Source organism: Leopardus geoffroyi, chromosome A3 (assembly GCF_018350155.1).
Source record: "Leopardus geoffroyi isolate Oge1 chromosome A3, O.geoffroyi_Oge1_pat1.0, whole genome shotgun sequence".
Taxonomy (NCBI): domain Eukaryota; kingdom Metazoa; phylum Chordata; class Mammalia; order Carnivora; family Felidae; genus Leopardus; species Leopardus geoffroyi.
In genome coordinates this window covers 95832317-95852687 of record NC_059336.1, presented here as the reverse complement: position 1 = coordinate 95852687, position 20371 = coordinate 95832317, and the positions used below count along the sequence as shown (strand labels likewise).

At 38.7% G+C, this 20371-nt stretch overlaps 1 protein-coding gene across 5 annotated transcripts in view; it reads right to left on the bottom strand.

Moving 5' to 3' along the window:
* CTNNA2 (catenin alpha 2) overlaps positions 1-20371 on the bottom strand; it is a 1108364-nt gene that overhangs the window by 259744 nt on the left and 828249 nt on the right. For all 5 annotated transcript variants that reach the window (XM_045446647.1, XM_045446648.1, XM_045446649.1 and 2 more), the window contains exon 8: positions 13415-13495. In XM_045446647.1, coding sequence (XP_045302603.1) covers positions 13415-13495 — 81 coding nt within the window. The remainder of the gene's footprint in view (positions 1-13414; positions 13496-20371) is intronic.

Below are 20371 nucleotides of genomic sequence, written 5' to 3'. Positions count from 1 at the left end.
CCAGGGACACAGACAAAAGCAAGACAAGCCATCCACTCTCACTGCTGAAAACTTCTCTACTGTCTCAATTTCCATTTACTAATAATGCTATAATGATAACTTGACCATACACATACCTGACTGGCTTCATAAATGATGCTGCTTAGAGGTAATCGTGAGTTCCTCCTATTAAATATGTTGGAGCCTGGCCTAAGAAACACTCTTTAAGAGTCCAAATTTGTTTACATTTCCTTCACATGATATTACTTAAGATTTTTTGTCACTTAATGGTTCTTTCAGGATTTCTTCTCCCCTCCATCAGGACAGACATACTTTCAAACACCCACTTTGTTAGCTCAGAATATTTGGTATTTTTCAAAAAGGTGGAATTTTAGGTAGCATAATTGAAGGTGGAAAAGGCATTTCTCGTGTAACTACTTTGCTCAGATCCCTTAACCCAAACTGAAAAGCAGAATGATTTTCCTGCATATTTGGAAAGTCTACTCAGTTTCTGGCTGCTTATTACCTTTAATAATAATCTTGCACATGTTTGTTTTTACAGTTTGCAGAGAACTTTCCTAGACATTATTTCATGTGATCCTCTTTACAAAGTCATGGTGGGGGTGAGAGATATGGTTTATAGGGAGAATATCATTTTATTTGTTGTATAGATAAGGAAAGAGAACGGTCTACTGGTTGTACCCAGAAAATGCCAGAATCAGGTCTTCTGATTCCAAGATTAGTGCTTTTTTACTTAAGGTCCATGTGTTTATAAATCTGGCTATTCAAATTCACAAATCCCAATTGGACAAAGGTCATCTTGTTTTCTGTCCTTCACTCCCACATGTAGTCAACCACTCACCTTCCAGTATTATATCCCTTCCAGCACTGCTTACCACAAAAGGGGATCTAAATTTACATACCTGAACATTTCATTCTGAGTATCTCATATCTGTCATTGATTAGCTGGCATTGAATGGGTGTAACCTGTTTGAATCTACTGTGAGAAAGTCAAAAGTTGCATCAGATAAGTTCATCCATCAAGGACCCTTAGCAGGCATATAAAATGCTACTCAAAACATTCTATCCCCCACAACTGCATAGGCAATTTGGAAAAACAATCACTGAATGGATGGATTTGATGGCAGGTTAATAGCAGAAGCCTATAAAAGACATGCGGTTAAAGAGTTTCAAGGAAGATACAGAGAACAACTCTCCAAAACCATATTTCTCTCTGGCGGGGTCAATCCTACATATCTGCCACAGTGTAGTACGAGTTGTACCAGGTAGGATCATCTGGCCCTACACGTCCAAATTTCCTGACATTCCACCTTACAGCACAAGTCCTGTGGGTCTCAGAAGATCCCCCATTGTAAATACAAGAGCCCCTGGGAGGAGCCAGGACAAAACTCACCATTTTCCACTCCGGGTATCACATGAGTGCCACTTCAGTTCACTTGAGGATGGGAGACAAGGGAAATAAGACGCTGTTGGGTAAAGGAAGGGGAATGATGGGCCCTTACTTGTTGGTTCAGATGTTACTTATAAATGAACCTCTGAAGCTTCTGACCATTTGTGGTCATTAAAGAGCTCATGACATTTTCTAAAACGGAAAACCACTCACCATGCTCCTCTGCTCTATTCCAATTATAGCTAACTGTGTGCCTCTGAGCTAACTTCGCTCTCCAGAGTTCTGCCACCATATGCTATACTTCTTTGCTTCTTGTCTTTAACTATTGCACAGCATTGCATTTCCAACAGCTGCTGAATTTTTCCCTAGAGGGACTTCATTTCAGACAGAGGCCCAATGATTCCTCCACATTTCCAAGTGTGTGGAAATCCTATAAAATGACACTGGTGCTAAAGATGTTTCAGGGAAAGGCAGGAGACTGAGTTGGATTTAAGGCCCCTTGAGTTTTCAGGGAAATCTGTGCTCTCACACCACATTTGTTTTATCTCAAGTAGACGTACGCAAAGTTTGGCCTGCTTTTCCTGTGAAGGGACAGGTAGTATATATTTTAGTCTTTGCAGGCAGTTGATCTCTTCTTTGGCATTACTCAACACTGCCTTTGCCACACAAGAGCTGAAAATACAACTTTATTTACATAAACAGACAGAGGGCCAGATTTGGGCCACAGGTAGTAGTTTGCAGAGACCTGTTCTAGATGGTTTCGTCAATGGATTTCAGTCTTACAGCATCCCACTGTGACCATGTCATTCTGTTGCACTGCTACTGTAATTCCCTGGCTACTTCAGGCTCCATTCACCCACTGCTTACCTAGGAATGAGCATTTGCTGGACCCACCTGCTTAAGAAACAGAGGAGACCAGAGATGGTCTCAAAGAGCCCCCAAATGGCCAGTATGACTGGTATTATTTGACCAAGTCAACTATTTTTCTCCCTTTGCCTCACACTCTGCTAGAAGACATAGGTTATTCAAATGGTCTCTAAGCAATTACTTTTCTAGCAGAAGCTTTGAGACAAGGAAAGGTTACATGTAAGCTTAGAAGTTATTGGCTTTTCCCCCAAATTTTGTGACTTAGGAGGGTATCTGGTTGGGTTGCCTGACCTGCTTGACATAGGTGCTGTATAGCGAACTAAACTCCAAATTCTGATATTTCTTCCTAATCTGGCAAAAAAAAAAAAACAACAACAACAAAAAAACCGCCAAAAAACCCCACTGAGGGTACTTCCACAGACTGGCTAAACATACAGAGAATTCACCCAAAGAGCACCAGGCAAGCAGGTTGCTATGGTGATATATAGACACAATGACTACCTGATCAGTCACAAGTGATCCACTTTCAACTAGTTATTATGGCAACTATGGATACAGCCTCAGGGCCACAATGATCTAAGCCTGAGGATTTCGAAGGAGGGGCTGAGAGAAATCTTCTCAGTCAGGCATGCTTCATTATTGATGACTTCTTCCTGCCCCTGCAACTCTGTGCCCTCCCTCTCCCTGCTCAACCACCCAGACCTCCCACCTTGCCCATGACCAAAGGTGCTTTACAGCTTTTTAGTCACCCCCTTTACACCTGTTGCAATTTAGAGTACAGCTATTTAAGGTAGTCTAATCCTTGCTGAAATTGAAAGAATCAAATAAAAATATAGAAGTCCCACCCTTAATACTTAACAGGATTGGTATACTCAGTGACAAACTGGGGAACTGTGGAATGGGAAAGGAGGGGCTAAGAGTGGTTATTCACACAAACTTTTGCCAAACACGTATGGTTGGGTCAGATGGAAAATCTCTTCCTAACACCCAAGTCCTCAGAACAAATGGTTCTCCTTTAATCTTGGAACACCAGGACTTAATCCATTCAATTGTTTCCCACTGAATATACCAGGCAGGTCTGCCTGTCTCCTGATCTGCATTTAATCAGATATCCCCTAGAAAAAGTGAAAGTCCTTTACTTTCTTCCTTTCCTTATAATTAATTAGAAAAATAATTATCAGAATCTCATTCATGGTTCAGGTTCTTGCATTGGGCTGGACACAGATATGGATGGTTAAAGGGAAAAAAAAGTGGTGATTATATTAGGAAGCCTATTATTATGATTATTATTGAAAATCTCAAAATTCATGATTAGTTACTATTTACCTGACACTCATCCTATTAAGGGAATTTTAATAAAAGCTATAAAGTAAGATGAAATTGTATCTACTTTGACAACTACAGTCATTTAAAGGAAATGCTTCAGAGTTGGCCCACTTGGATTTTCTAAAGTAAGAGTTCTGTACCAGTAAGAAATTTAATTTTATTGCTGGGACTTCAATAGTTTACTCTGAAAAAAAAAAAATCCTTTGACAGTAATGCCCCCTCCAAAGAACTGTTGTAGGGATAGTAGATAAAGTATTAAGAAAAGAATAGCCACTAAACAAATATCACACATTTTCAGTGGGCAAGTCTGCTTTTCTGGCCTTTGCACATAACCAGGTACAAATGGGAGGAATGGGTCCCAAGAGAGTTGGTAATTTCAGGCATGTCAGTGACAAGACAGCATTAGCTACTCAGTCCTTAAGTGTATCCATTCTTAGCACTTAGAGCTATGGGAAGACAAGCCTGATTGGGAAGCCAGGGATTCATGTGCAATAATAGTCATTCTGTGTGGGTCTTTAGAACTCTAAATAGACTTCTTTACTGAAGCTTTTATCTGGGCCCCAAACGTAGGCAAGGTAAAAGCAAACAAACACCATCCATTTTGGGAAAAAAAAAAAAAAAAAAAAAAAAAAAGCGCACACACACACACACACACAACATTAATGATAATTACAAAATCACTGATCTTAACTCAATTTCTAACAACTAAAATTGCTAGGTTAAGGGATAAGTTCCCATCTCTAAATTGGAAGCTGATGGAGGGATCTTAAGGAGGCCAAATAAAGAATTTTTTGCCCTAGGAAAAACCCTTTTACCTCTAAGAGTCTCTGAATCCGTATTTCCTTTTTCAGAGATAGTTGAGAAATGAGCCCAGAAGATGTTACTGCTTTTCTTTCCTGTCTCTCCTTTTTCCCAATCCCTACCTCCCAATTTTGTGGGTAACTACAAATCTTTGTACATATGTGATACATAATCATTATTCAGCTTTTAAAATAAGCATTTAAAGAGACTACTTTTTTCATAAAGGTAGATGTGATTTCTCTCTCTGTCTCTCTCTCTGTCTCTGTCTGTGGGGGACATTTTCTGTTGAGACAATTAATTTCTTAGCCTTTTTTTTTTTCTGTAAATGAAGGAAAATTTCCATGCTCCAAGCCTGACAAAAATACCTGTTCTGGGTACAGTCTCCTGAAATGTGGCACCATATGTGCATCAGTAAACATTATGTGTAGAGTAAATTAAACTGAGCCTTATAATTAGGCAGTAAGGAAATTACTGTAGACCTGAAAGAGTAAATCAGCAGTATTAAAATGCTCTCCATTTTCTCTGAAGCACTTCAGAGTGCCATAAAAAGCCCATGTCACTGTGATAAATATTGAGAAGAAATGCATTTGGAGCAAGACAACCTAAAAGACACCACAATTCAAACAGGTCTTCAAATCTGGAGTCCAAGGTGTCATCTCATAAAATTTAAAAGTCAGCCCTTTTGCCACTAATGTAGGGGAAAAAAAGAAAACCAACTGACATTGAGACTTTTGGGGAGAATTTTCTCATATAGCAGGTGCAGTAAAGACTTTAATAGATAGAAACTCTGGTGCAGAGCCAAGACTAAGGAAAGACTCACCCATCATAAACAAAATAGCAGCACTGTAAATAAAGACAGGATCAGTACTGCTGGTTTTTTCCAGCTTCTGTTACTGATCCTACCTTTATTTACAACGTTTATAATTTGCTCATCGTGGATTTTCTGGCATTAATTTCTATTTCCTAAAATACTGTGTAAGAATATTATTTATCTTGGTTACTGAGATTTTTGGAGTTCCCTAAAATTTTCTACCTAAGGTACTGCCTCATTTGCCTCACCTTTGTCTTGACCCCGCGCACAGCACAGTGAGCAATCAGATCAGCCAGTTCTAATCTTGGTCCATGGGGAAAGAGGGATCAAGCATGGATTCTCCTTCCCTCTAAACAGATATTGTATCCATGAAGTGGGGAGGTCTAGCAGAGGCTGTAGCAGAGGATTAGAGAGAAGTTGGAGGGTTTCACACTCCTCACACACACCCCCAACAGACTTCAATGAGGTCTGAGTATCCCCACTCTCAGAAACAAAGGTGGAGGAAATCAAACCTGCTAGAACATCACAGGTTGTCTGGAAAGCTTACTACACAGAGTGTAACGTGCCACCATATGTACATGAAATTAGAATCTTCCAAGATGGAGCTGTATATTTGCATTTCAGAAGGTTCTTGAGCTGGCTTTTCTAAAGCCAGCCCAGCGACAGGAAACTTGTGGGTTGAGGCATGGAAGTTCTCTCTTAAACTGGAAATACCCATTATTATCACAGTGTAAGTGGACTTTTAAACAAATCTAGTTCTTAAAACAATGGAACCAGAGACATGAGAGTGTAGAATGGGGGGAAGTTGATGACTGTGATGTCTGTTGGGTGCCATGGCTACATACAGGGGATTCTTCCTTCTTTCAACCCTGTGCAGTGTAAGCTGACTTTATTTTGGCCCTTAGGATATGTCCTCAAGAGTCAAAAAAAAATAATAACACTTGGAAATAGGCAAAGTCACATAAACAACTTAAATCTACTATAAAAAGTATCATAATAAGAGTATTTTAAAATGCTCCAGGAGCCTACTGGATAAACCCTGTTTATAGGAATTAGATAAGGTTGTGATGATAAGGTGACATTTAAGCTAAGCCTTTTGGAAAAATTGTGAATTTTCCTGGAAGAAAAAAAAAAAAAAAGAGGGAGAGGGAGCATTCAGAAAAAAGAAATGTGAATTTCCTTGGGGGGGAAAAAAAAAAAGAAGAGGAAGATAGGGCATTCCAGGCAGAAGCCAGTGTAAAAGCATGAGGATGTGTGAATGCTGACTTAAATTGCTGAAGCCAGAGTTAGCTGAAGCCAGGGAGGCTGGGGTAGGGGAGAGTGGTTGTGAGTATCAGTGGATGTGACCATCATTTTTTTAAAAATGAATTAAGCAGTGCCAATGGGAGTGGATAGGAAGGAATGGACTGGACATTATGTAGGAGTTGGAATCCACTGGACTGAACGACTGATGAGGATTTAAGGAATGATAATGGGAGGAGCTGTACAGGGCTGTAATCCTCTTGGAAAGTTGATCACAGTGGGAAGCACACAATTGTGTAGGGTTGGGTTGGGGTGAGGATTTGGCTTTCAGGCATCCTGGAAACTTCATTCAGCCAAGAAGGACAAAGACTGGTCAAGGGCATATAAATTAAATAGATGGTCATTATAAGCACAACCTCTTCACAATTTTCTACCCACGCAAAGAGGACTGATGAATTCCCCCAGCCATCATTAGTGACATTCGTGGGAGCCAGGAAGGCACGATGTGATGAGATCCTGGGGCAAACGGGCTGCTACCAGGGCTAGTGGTGACAGCAGGAAAGGCAGAGGCTGTAGGAAGATGACTCACTTTCTAAATTTCATATGTATCCAGCCTCCTTGGGAAATGGGGAGATAAAGAAATATCAGCTGTCCTGATGGAATTTTCCCCTGGGAAAACTGATACCAGAAGCCATTTCAGGTAATAAAAAATAACCTCAGCAGGGAGGGGTCAAATGGAACAGATATGTTTGACCACAAACTGGCTACAATGTTAGAATTAGATAGATTCAAGTTCAGTTCAGTTAGAATCAAGGCGATTAGCTGCTATCATCAGCTCTAGAAACCCTTCAATTTCAGGCCATAGTGGCAAACTCTTGTGCAACACACTTTAAAATTATCTTCCTTTCAGTGACAGTTTTGGATAAGAAACCCCAGCCTAAACATATTCTCCAACAATGAATATGGGCCAACTTCATTTAATTGAGATGAGTGTTCTGAAATGAATGTTCTGGTAAGCTAAAATGACATTCTGACCAAAAAACAAACAAACAAAAAAAAAAAAACAAAACAACAACAACAACAACAACAACAACAACAACAACAACAAACCCTTGCTGTTTAAATCATCATTATTGAAAATCGTCCAAATTTTCCTGCTGAGGAATTCCATCCTAAACAATATGATAGAATTTTATTATAATCCTATAGTAGATTGTCCAGTGTCAGGATCAAGATTCTTTTTTTGTTTGTTTGTATTGTTTTTTCTGAAAGAGAGAGAGCAGGGGAGGGGCAGAGAGAAGGAGACAGAGAATCTGGAGCAGGCTCCACACTATTAGCACACAGTCCCACACGAACCGTGAGATCATGACCTGAGCTGAAATCAAGAGTAGATGCTCCACTGACTGAGCTGCCCTGAAGCCCCTCGGGTCAAGACTTTTAATGCCATTCTCATTGCCTAGAAGAGAAGATGTCAGAGACTGGACCAAATGCAGATATTATCTTGAATGTGTTTTGGGACTCAATCATTGCTATTTATCCTTCCCTTTCCCACTTTTCCTTGACGTCCAGGGCCTAGAGAAATTAGCAGAAGGGAACAAATCAGTAGCTGAGTTTCCACTTAATTGAGCATTTCCCTATTTAAACATAGGTTATAGATCCCTCCGCTCAGTATAGTGTGTTTTGTGATTATTCAATGTTGATCAAGCTACTGGATTCTTTCTATGGTCTAGACTTGCTAGTGAGGGAGAGGTCAAGCTTCGTTGGTGTCCACATAAGGCTGTGTTAATGTGTGAATAATCAACTATATTCTGGCTTAGAGGAATAAATTAAATTGCTTTATGACTTGAACATTGTCTTCATGAAGGAAGAGCTTTCCCAGAGTAATATTTTAAGAAATGTTTCCAACTGATGAAATAATGTACTTTAAACTTTTCCTAATGAGTATTTTCCAGGAGATAAATAAGTATGTGGTGCTCTGACATTCAGGGCTATCATATAAGGATTTTCCCATGATAGAGGTAGCTTGAATATATAACCCATCTTCAAGAAGTATGTCCAAAGGATGGCCTTTGATAGTGCTCTTGAGCCCTCTCCCACCTCTGTCCTCCTCCTTGCCATTTTGATTCTGATCTTTGGTGCTTCTGATGCAATTTGTGTTCAGCTGTCTCTGAGTTGTTTATGTTCCATATTCAAATCCCAATCGCTATATGATCATTTCCTGGTCTCCATATTTCTACAGCAGCAAGGCAATCTCACCTTGGGAACAAATTCTAGGGATTATTATCTCTGACATAGCTCTGAAAGTGTGAAGAACACAAACTTCACCATTTGGAGGAAATCAATATTTTATTTTATTTTGTTATTTTATTTATTTATTTATTTATTTATTTTTATTGTAGCCATATAGATAGCCTCCTGTCCTTATGAGGAAGAGCAGATTTAAGTCTTCAGATAAATGATTTTAAAATGTGTTCTTACAATGACTAAAAATAATTGGCCCCATCATGAGCAGATGTGAGAAAAAGAATTGAATGCTTTAAATTCCTTTTTTCTGTAAATGTTTTGCAAAATCTATAATTCACACTTTGAGAAGCCAGCTACCTAAACATAATAGCACTTTTTTCAAAAGAGGACCCAATGAATCATAACAGCTGGAAACCTGAGCGACAATATCATGACACAACTAAGAACCATATTCTTGACATTCACCACAGATTGTTTTGTTCTGTCTGCAGTGTGTACATGTAACCCATCCCAAACCCTGAAGCAGTAAAGGTGCTGTTGGAAACCATAAAGCACCTTTACATATTTATGTGAACCTTCTTTCCCAACTGCGACCCCCACAAGAGATTAGAATATGGGCAACCCAACTGCATATGCTGGTTCTATGGAGGGGCAGGAGGGGGATGGGTTATGAACAAAGACCCTCCAGCCAGACTGCCTGCTAAAACCTCTACGTATCCAGACTCCACGTGGCCATGGGTGTACTACTTCACTTCATGTCCTCATTTGTAAAATGGGCATGATGAGGTTTCTTCTAGTTCATAGAGCTGGTATGAGGGTTAAATGTGGTCCATTTATGGAGAGAACTTAGAACAGTGCCTGGCACATTGTGTGAACTGAATACATGTTGGCTCTAAATTTTTATTTTGTAGGCAGTGAATGTAGAAGCAGTTGCTGATCATTGCCCACCTTTACTCATATTTCTTGTGTAAGTTCTCTCTGGAGACTGGGTCTTGACAGATACACCTTTAAACATACCACCAGTGACACTTTCTGCTTGTTTTTAAATCCTCTATTACATAATCTATTCTATTAAGTCTTCATCCCAATGTAAAAGCATTCTATACCTAATGTTTGTTGTTAGTTGAAAGTGTTTTGATTCTAACAGCAAAATTGATGCTTTTGTCAAATTGGCACCTCCTGAATCTCATTGCAGGAATTACTGTGATGGCTATTAAGGGTGAAGAGATAAGAATTAGGACCTTGATTAGTTTTGGGAATGAGAGAGTTGCTAAGTTTAGCAACACCCTGACTTGTTATGATTATTATTTATTAGCTTCTCATCGGGAAGCATTTGGGTCCTGATTTGCTTATCAACTTGGAAAAAAAAAAAAAAGACTAATAACAGGACCAAAATAATAACCAGGATAGACCATCTTCCCTATAAGCTTGTAGAAAACTGAGAGACCCTGCCTAGAATAGTTCACAGGTGGCACATAGAAGGAGGACTTCAAGGAGCCCCTGGCAGACACAGACTGAGTCCTCTCTAAGGAATGGGGAGACCATGTGGGCTACTAGGTACCCAAGCAGAGAGTCAGCCAAAACTTTTTGTTTTTATACTGGTCTGATTCCAGAATCACAGCAGGGACAATAGCTCAGACATGGGCATACTGTGCCTGAAGCTCTAAAATTAAAACATAATGCTTGAAGCTGGCAGTTATATTCCCCTAAATCCATTTTTAATTCCAAACAAAATACCCTTAAGAGGATTCTGCTCTAGCACTGCCCACTCTCATGGGTTTCATTGGCAAGATGGTTTTAGGCCAATCAATTTTAAATAACACCTTTGGGTTCCTGCAACCTTTTTCATAATTTATGACTCCACATTTCTTTGGGATATACTGCCTAAAGGAAGGGGATCCACTTACTTGAAAATCCTACTTAAGCAGAAATCCTTTTTATTCAATTGCTCTTGATTTTTTTCAAGTATCTACAAGTTTAAGTCTACTTTTTTTTTTTTAATTAGGGAAGTTCAAAATAATGATCATGATCGACTTTATTTCTTTGTAATTTGGTGAGCAGAACTTTGTAAGACTCCAGGGTCACCAATCTTAGACCTATGAGGAAGAGACAGTAAACTGAAAGGGTAGAAACTTAATGAAAGTCACTCGAAAAGTTTTTCTTTGCTTTCAACTTGTTTTTCCCATTGTGATTTGATTGCCCTAATTATTATATAAAGGATTTCATGTGTACAAGGAAGTGGGCATGGATAATTGAGGGTTCCCATTTAAAATCTCTTCTAACAAGACTTGTCACTAATGGAAATAATAGAGAGTGTTTCAGCCACAGGAGACATGCATTTGAACCACTAGCATTCACCAGTCACACTAGCTAGCTGCTATCAGGCACTCAGATAAAACCTTGTTAATCCAATTAATTAGATATCCAAATCTAAGATAAAGGTCTACCTGAGACATGCTAATCAGAGTAGTTGCACGTTCCATTTGCATAAGTGCTAGGTGGCTTCTGCTTTTGTACCACTACAGGTGTACATGGAGAAACAGAAGAGATGGAAAGAAAGTCAAAAATATCCCAACATATGGATAGGGATAGAACTGACAGATGGGAACCACCTTAGATCTAGAAAGGCAAATTGGGAAAGGGAAAGATGTTTGAACCAAATTCAGGGGTTTGGTGTGAAACTATGCCATAACTTTTGGATCTTAATATCCTGAAACAATTTTCTTTACCCTTATTCATCTCAATCTTTGGAAAGGTGAACAGAAAAACAATTCTTTTGCACACAGAATGATTTCAAAGGATGACATACTCCTTCTACTGCCATCCTAAAAGAAGCTCTCCAAGAAACTTGTCACCAAAACATTTCAAGTTCTCCCATAAATTCCACCTTCAAATTTCACTACTACCCTCAGTTAAAACCAGTAAATCCTTTTCTGAGAATATTAACACCAGGGTAAAAATTGCTTTACCCACTCCTTCCTAATAAGACAAAAAAAGTTTCTGATAGGTCCATGAGCTCAGAGAGCTGAGGGTGCTCGCTCCTGAATGTAAAAGAATGGTCTCTACTAAAACCAAGAGATTGAGGAGGTGAGAAGACTCAGTTCATATATTTTGCCTGATTGACAATCAAAGGCAGGCCCTAGATGAGATATGCTCCTAATGCTTCAAACTCTGTTACTATCCAGCATTAGGACATCTGGCATAGGAAATAAATGCAGATTTCCTCTGGACTCATTCAATCTCATGCAGCTTATAGATAGCTTACAGATCTATTCTGACTCCCTACTTTTATATATAAGAAAAGACAACCAAGAGATGGCAAATCCATACTCACACAGCTAGTTCAGTGGCAGAGCTAGAAGTAAAACTCTGGGCTCTGGACACCTGATTCAGTGTTTTCCATTAACTCCAGTCCCAAAACCTACTACCCATGTCATTTCATATCATATGGGGAATTTATATGGAGAAATGGTCTAAGAGGGAAAAGAGACAAATCTGGCCAATATCCATTTGGTATAAGACAATGTTTTATTCTCTCTCATTTTAAGGTAAAATAAGGAAATGCTTCCCCACAAGGACTTGTTAGTTGGACAGACTAGAGTCTTCATATTCGAGAACTAATTGTGATTTTTCTGGAGAACATTAGCTCAAGCATGTTTATCCCTACAGGTGATAACCTGAAGAGAGTGAAGAAGCTCCCCAATAGTAATTAGAAGGGGTTTCTTTCTCCCATTCAAACCACTTCCAACATGTTCCTTGGTCATTTTTGCTTAGGCACCTGGCTAATGTTTTCTGTACTTGACATATAATAGCAGGGACTGCTAGATGCAACCAGGCCGGTCTAGCTGTTCCAGATGCAGAAAGTAAGAGTGTTGTTGCCTCAGGGAACTGGTTGGTTCTAGCTGAGGAACACAGTCAACACTAAATGAATGAGATGGATAGATGCAAAAGCTACCAGCAGGACACAGGATGCCTCTCAGGCAGAAATCAAATAGGGATTTCATTGTAACTTGATGGATGGTTTAAGTCTTCTAGAGAAAGAACACTACCAAAGAAAGTGGGGCTCACCATGGAAACAAAATAAGGGTTACAAGACCATAGGGTTACTAGTGTTGCTATAGCACTTACAAGATGAAATGGGGCCCTGACCAGAGATTTTTTTCACACACAAAAATAGACCCATCGGACTAATGATACCATTAGCCATTCAAATCATCCAACTAGCTTTCCTTGCTTTGGTTCCCTGCTTCTGAACCATCTGATAAGCAAACATTCCCCTGGTGATTTGTGTCACCAAATGGAATACACAGGGTCAGAGATCTTAATTAGCCCATGAGATTAAGAGTTGTGTTTTTCATTAACCATTAGCATTCTGCTTTGGAGTTGTGATATCTAAGAACCAGCAGAAATGAGAACCTGGCTCTTTTCATATCTGGATCTGGAAAACTGAAAAACAGATGTAGAAGATAGTGAATTCATCAAGTCTCTACCTGGGAAGACTGTTTCTGGGCAGTGAGCATGCTGTCTCTTCAGAGGGTGTTTTCACCACACCTCCTGAGGCTGTCACATCTGTCCGCTCAGCAGACACTACCTTGTTCATGAAATACTTTTGTGTATGTGTAGATGCTATAAAGAATAGCAACCTGAATGCCAGCAGAAAGCGCCCTGAAAAAGGACATTCTTGGAAACCACCACAAAGTACCATGCATTTAAAATAAGAACAAAAACAGTACCTGTCTCCTTAGGTCTCTTGTTTTCTTGGTCATCTTATCAATTGCAATGTTTAGAGGATCTCCTTTTTCTTTTCTTCCGGTCTATTAACAGAAGAGAAATAATCTCTGATTTAGAAAATTCAATGTTAGAGACGTGGAAAATGTTTTTTTAAAAAATTCGGAAACACACAGAAACACACTTGACGGGTAGAATACAAACAAACAAACAAACAAAAAGACAGAGAGATTCTTTTCAACACACAGCTAACATGATTTGTCTCTAAAATTGGTTTTCTCCAAAACAAAAATTTGAATTGTTGAAAAACAATATATTCTGAGGATGGTTTACACATGTCCATATTCAACTTCATGCAAGCATGTTTTCCTCCCTCTCCAGACATTTATGAATTAAGTAAACACAGCAAGGATGTTTGTTTTTGCCTTCAAATACATTTTTTTTTTTTTGCTTCTCTCTCACATAAGCACACTTCTGAATAGGAAATGATTGAGATGATAAAAACTAAATTCAGAAAGAAATTTAAAATAAATTACCAGAATTCAGAGTTTCTAACATACCAACATATATACCAATATATACCAATATACCAATATTTTCTACACCACATTGTAACTTTCGTATCAAAGTCAAAGAGACGTTCTACTAGAAAATAATAGTGTTTGTAATCTCTGTTCTGTCATGCACAGGTATGTTAAATATGATAATAAGGAACCCACAGTTTGAAATCATAAGGAAAACATCTCTTATGACTCCAAGAGGCAGAGGTAAAAGCAAAACAAACAAATGAAAAATCCAAAACCTGTTCTTTTTCACTTGGAAGTTTGGAAGTTTCAGTAATAGTTTCTTTTTTTTAATTTTCTTTTGTTTTATCTCTCTTTTTTTTTTATTTTTTTTATTTTTTTAATTTTTTTTTTTTTCAACGTTTATTTATTTTTGGGACAGAGAGAGACAGAGCATGAACGGGCAAGGGGCAGAGAGAGAGGGAGACACAGAAATGGAAACAGGCTCCAGGCTCTGAGCCATCAGCCCAGAGCCCCACGCGGGGCTCGAACTCACGGACCGCGAGATCGTGACCTGGCTGAAGTCGGACGCTTAACCGACTGCGCCACCCAGGCGCCTCTCTTTTTTTTTTTTTTTTTGATGGCTGTAGTAAAACAATTAAGCCAAAGAGATTTACCATTATCTTTTTAAAACCACAGCAGCAACAAAATTCCCATGAATGAAAAGCTCTACATAACTTTAAGGATGGCATTATGTACCCTTTAAGAGAAAATTGTTTTCAAAAGCTTTGTCAAGTCTATTACATTATCTAACCTTTAGTCAAATACCCTGAAAATTAATTAATTATTAATTTATTTACTTTTAAAGTTTATTTATTTTGAGAGGGAGGGTTTTGAATGGGGGTAAGGCAGACAGAGAGACAGAGAAAGAGAGAGAGAGAGAGAGAGAGAGAGAGAGAGAGAGAGAGAATGAATCCAAAGCAAGCTCTGCACCTGTCAGTGCAGAGCCTAATATGGGGTTCAAACTCACAAATTGTAAGATCATGCCCTGAGCCGAAGTTGGACGCTCAACCGACTGAACCACCCATGCGCCCCCTGCAAATTTATCTATTTATGGTCTTACTGGCGAGTCAGTTCTTGTTCCGTATTCAAGTCTCTGCAGAATCATATAGGTCTCTGTAGTAATTGGTAATACAATGTAATGATAACTAGATAGTGTTTTGAGGATCCAGAGAAATTACCATTCTAGAGATTCCTAGATATACTCTTCCAGCAACAAAATCCTGGATGCATAAAGCTGAAACATACACATCAGATCTACTTAAAAGGAGAATTAAAGCAGCCATTTTTTTCTGCAACTTGCTTAATTTTTTTCTTCTGCAAATGTCTGATGTCTAAATTGATATGGCTTTTATTAAAAAGCCATCACCAGGACACGTGTGTCTATTTTTAATCATCTAAAATCTTGCAAATCCCCATCTCTTTTCCATTCCCTAAACTCATCATCTGACCCTTGCGTATGTATACACTGAAGTTTATAAGTAGAAAGCGCTTAAAATAAAGTGGTAACATTTTACAATGTTCAAATATTAGCATACAAATAGCTCCAAGGAAAGGAAAAGTATTTGGAGAAGAACACTGTGCTGCTTTATCTGTGGAGGGATGCCGGTTACACAGCAAGTGGGACTTTGGTGCCCTGTCTCCATATCCAGCTGAGCCACAGGTGTAGCACCCAGAGCTGCTTATTTTCTCTTTGGCTTTTGCTTTTTTCTTTTTTCGCCATTAAAATATGGGGCAGTTTTGAGACAGTCCAGACCATGACCATTCTGAAAACCACAGATTTCCTATGCCCTTTCCACTTATGAGAGTAATGAAAACTCACTTTGAGAAACTAACAGTTATGAGTTTGGTTTAAAATGTGGCTATGAGAGAAGGAGACTGGATCACTGAAACTTTCAATGTGAAAAAACAAAAAGATCAAGAGTGTGGAAATAAAGACTGATTACTGAAAATAATACTAAGTGTCAGACACTGGTATCGTTTTATCCTGCCAGTGGCATTCCATTATCATCACTTTACAAAAGAAAAAATAAAACCAGAGCAGATGTGGGATTAGGGAGAGGGCAATAACCCCTCAGGTTAGGGGGCACCTTAGAACTCAGTAATCAAGATATATAATATTTTAACTCAATATTTTCAGAAAATCAAATTAATGCCAAAAAATCCATGTTGAACAAATATCAAAATTTTGAATAAAAGCAGGATCCAACAGGACCAGGTTTAGGTTAAGGTGAGTGAGGTAAGCCATGTAGGTCAGATATCATTTCTTAATTTTAAATTTAAGAAAATTGGGGATGGGGATGAAGGAGTGCACTTGCCATGATGAGCACTGGGTAATGTATGGAGGTTTTGAATCACTATATTGCATATCTGAAACTAACATCACACTGTATGTTAACTAACTGAATTTAAATAAAACCTTTTAAAAAAGGCAGGGAATGTATTTATACTAAAACCAGAATAAATCATTGTTTACCTAAAGTTCAAATTTAACTGAGTATCTTATATTATTATGTGCTAGACCAGGCAACCTTACCCGCAGGGGTAATAGTGATGTTCAAGATTGAAACTAGGGTTGTTACAGATACATATAGAAAGGCTCCAGTGCCTTATTCTGTGAAAAGAAGGGCAACATGGGATTCTGTGTCCCATTTGGCATCAATAACCTGTAACCGCAAAGCATATTTCATTACATGTGAAGCATCATTTTGGTCACAGTAAGAGACTCACAAAAAGTGGTATCTATGATCCTCATGCTCAAGGAGCTCCTAATTCTGGAGAGTAAAGCAGAACATGAAATTAAGAATACTGACAACTATGCAGAAACTAAAACTCTAACAGGCTAAATTAACTGCTCAAAAGAGGAAGATGTTGCATTTGAGAAAGTCAAGAAATCTCACAGAGGAGTGGGGAGACTTAGCTACACTTCAAGACCTGGGTAAGATCTGAATAGGAAAGAGGGTGGTACTTGAAGGGAGGACAGGGTAGCAAAAATAGAGGCATCCAGTCAAGAAACATCAATGTGGGTTCTAGGAGGACAGTGAGTGGAATTGGCCAGTATTTTCTCCATGATGTGAAGTAATAGTTTTGATGAGTTGCAGAGACAGACAGGATACTTTTATAAGAGCTGCTTTATAGTGTGATTACTGCCAACCATATTTTGATCTGCAAAGTCAAAGGATCTCTGGTGACATTAGCATTCTATGTCACTGTGTTGTCAGGATTCTGTTTGTGTAATATTTTCAATCCTTTGTTTCTCCAGCTTCAAATCTTTGGCTGAAGACAATTAAATAAAATACAGATGACGTGGGTGCCATATTTGTTCTATTTAAAAAGGCTGGGAAATGGCAAAACAAGGCCTAGAACTTTGGAAATTTTGGCCACTGGCTTAAGATGTTAATTCATTGGCCCTTTGTTGGCTATAGTTTCTTTTTTTTTTCCTTTTTTTAAATATAATTTATTGTCAAATTTGTTTCCACACAACATCCAGTGCTCATCCCAACAAGTGCCCTCCTCCATGGCTCTAATTTCTTTAAATAAGGTATGTGTGCAGGAATAATGGTAATGGATCTTAATGCTCAGATTAACATAGCAAATGGGGACTAGCAAACCATCACTCCATGCCTCTATTAGGTTGGCATGTGGAAATACTTTTAAATTATCAACTTATGGGGCGCCTGGGTGGCTCAGTCAGTTAAGCGGCCGACTTCGGCTCAGGTCACGATCTCGCGGTCCGTGAGTTCGAGCCCCGCATCGGGCTCTGGGCTGATGGCTCAGAGCCTGGAGCCTGCTTCCGATTCTGTGTCTCCCTCTCTCTCTGCCCTTCCCCCGTTCATGCTCTGTCTCTCTCTGTCTCAAAAATAAATAAAAAACGTTAAAAAATTATTAAAAAAATAATAAATTATCAACTTAAATTGGACAGGAAGCCAATCACCAAGAGAGACAAAAAGAAAAGAAAAAAAAAAAGTCTTGCCTCTTAGTGGCAGCCATCCATTATTAGGCTCTGTGATCTTAGACTAACAATTTGCCCATTTTTTACGTCTGAGTTTTCCCATGAACACAATGGATAGTGTAATATATGTCCTGTCTTTTCACCAGGTTAGCAGGACAATCAATCATGATGTCAATGTGCTGGAAACAATAAAAGGCATTAACAGTATTCAGGGTAATTAGGAAAGTATTTTTGCTGTGGAAAAAAATGAGAAAATTGATTTGGAAACTATGTAGAAACTATTTTTGGGTTACCTGGATTTCTGCTTTCTCCACTCAGGCAGATAACGTATGAATGAAAACTTTGCCAAAAAGGAGGATTCCTAAAGGAAAAACTATTTCTCTTTAAGGAAGAAATATTTGGGACACTTCATTTTAAATAGATAACTAATGTGAAATATTTCTAAGAGGTGAAATACGAGGCAGAAACTCCAGATAAATGTATTTTCCATAACAGGTTACTGAAAGTATTTGTTAAATATAGAAGGATTTGATCATCTTAAACAAATTCTAGTTCCCAGGGAATCAACTAGGAGCCTCACCCAGCTCTTTTTCCCTCAGCCTCCAAGCTTATAAGCTAAAAATAGTTTAAGAAACTGAAGTGAAAGGAGACCTATATCCTCACTGTGACATCATCGCCAAATAATAAAACAAAAGTTCATTGTCTTAAGTCACTCATTCAATTACTCCCTGACTTTGCTAAAGAGACAGAAACAAAAACCAGTTGTAAGGACTCTGTGCCAATGGCCATCTAAGTGATCTGGCAACTTCTCTAGACCTTCAACCTATCATTTGTCCAACAAAGGGGCCAGAGACAAGTTACAGAACCGGGAAATATGAGAGTCTGAAAAACCATCAAGGGGGCACCTAGGTGGCTCAGTCGGTTAAGCGTCTGACTTCTGCTCAGGTCATGATTTTGCAGTCCTTGAGTTCAGAGCCTGGAGCCTGCTTTGGATTCTGTCTCCCTCTCTCTCTCTGCCCACCTCCCCACTCATGCTCTGTCCCTCCGTGTCTCTTAAAAATGAATAAATGCTAAAAAATTGCTATTAATAAAAAAAGTCAAGAATATATCCCTCATTACACAGAAGCTCTCAGGGCACTGCAGAAGAGGCTGGGTGGTGGCAGTCAGTTGGGGCTTTCTCATCTCTGAAATGTGGATAATGTTTCCTCTATGAGAATGCTGTGAACGTTAAGAGAAATAGGATCTGTAAGAGTTAACAGAGTCCCTAACCCAGACTAGGTAACTCAGTCCGTGTTGGTTTCCTCTCCTTCCCCACCCTGTGGCTCCCCTCATATGTGAGAACAGGGTCCAGAGAGATGAACTGATTCTGATCACCTAGCTAGTTAGTGTCTGACCAGAACCTCCATCTTCCCATTCCAAGGATATTCTATTTTATGTCTAAACTATCTTCCATTTCTAAAATTCGAGGATTCTGTCATTTTCTAGAATTTCATTTGTTTCCATTCTAAGGTTACCAAAAAAAAATTTTTTAAATAAAAATTCTCAGTTTGAGTTAAACTTCCTTTGTCATATTTTGTCCACGGATCTTATGTGCCTTTCTCAGAGCCACTCCCCACTTGCCTCCTTTGTCTTCACCTGCAGAGAGTGGATCTACAATAGAGAGAGCCATTTAATAAATACTGTTATTTAAAAAAGAAGAAGAAGAAGAGGAGGAGGAGAAGGAAGAGGAGAAGGAAGAGGAGAAGGAAGAGGAGAAGGAGGAAAACAGGCACCAGTATTCTCTCACATTGCTCCAGGCGCTTTCCTAGTTGCCATCTGTTGTGCTAGGGAGGTGCATGATTATTAAACTTTATTTGTTTTAGTCTTTGGGCTCTATTTTACAAAACACATTTGGAGTCAATCCATGGCTTGAACTGACGGGAGGAAAAGGAAATGAATTTCCTCATTTGGATTTTTATAGGGGATCCTTTATTCTCCCATTCTCTGGCTCTGAACTCAAGTCCTGTTTGCCAAAGTATCAGATGCTGTCAAGGAGACGTTCATAGTTCCATTTAATCCTACACAGAAAGATTAATAGAAATTTTGACTTTCACAATTAGTCTTGAGGAAAAACTCAGTATTTTAGTTCAGTAACTTGCTTATATTATCCTTTGCTTCTTTGGGAAATAAAAGTCCCTCTACTTTAGATAAGGGTTTTCTTTTTTCTTCTCTTTTTTACTATATTAATATCCAGCACCATTTCTGAAATAATGAAGATGTGTGCCATATACTTATATGATATGCTGAATATTATACAAGTGATACTAACTCCCTAATTTATAAACAAAAAAATTATTTTTTTTAAATTTCCAAAATGGAATATTTATTTAAAGGCCATTCCTCATCCTACCCTAAACACATAATTCAATACAAATGGTCCCTCATGGAGGGACCTGAGAATATAAATC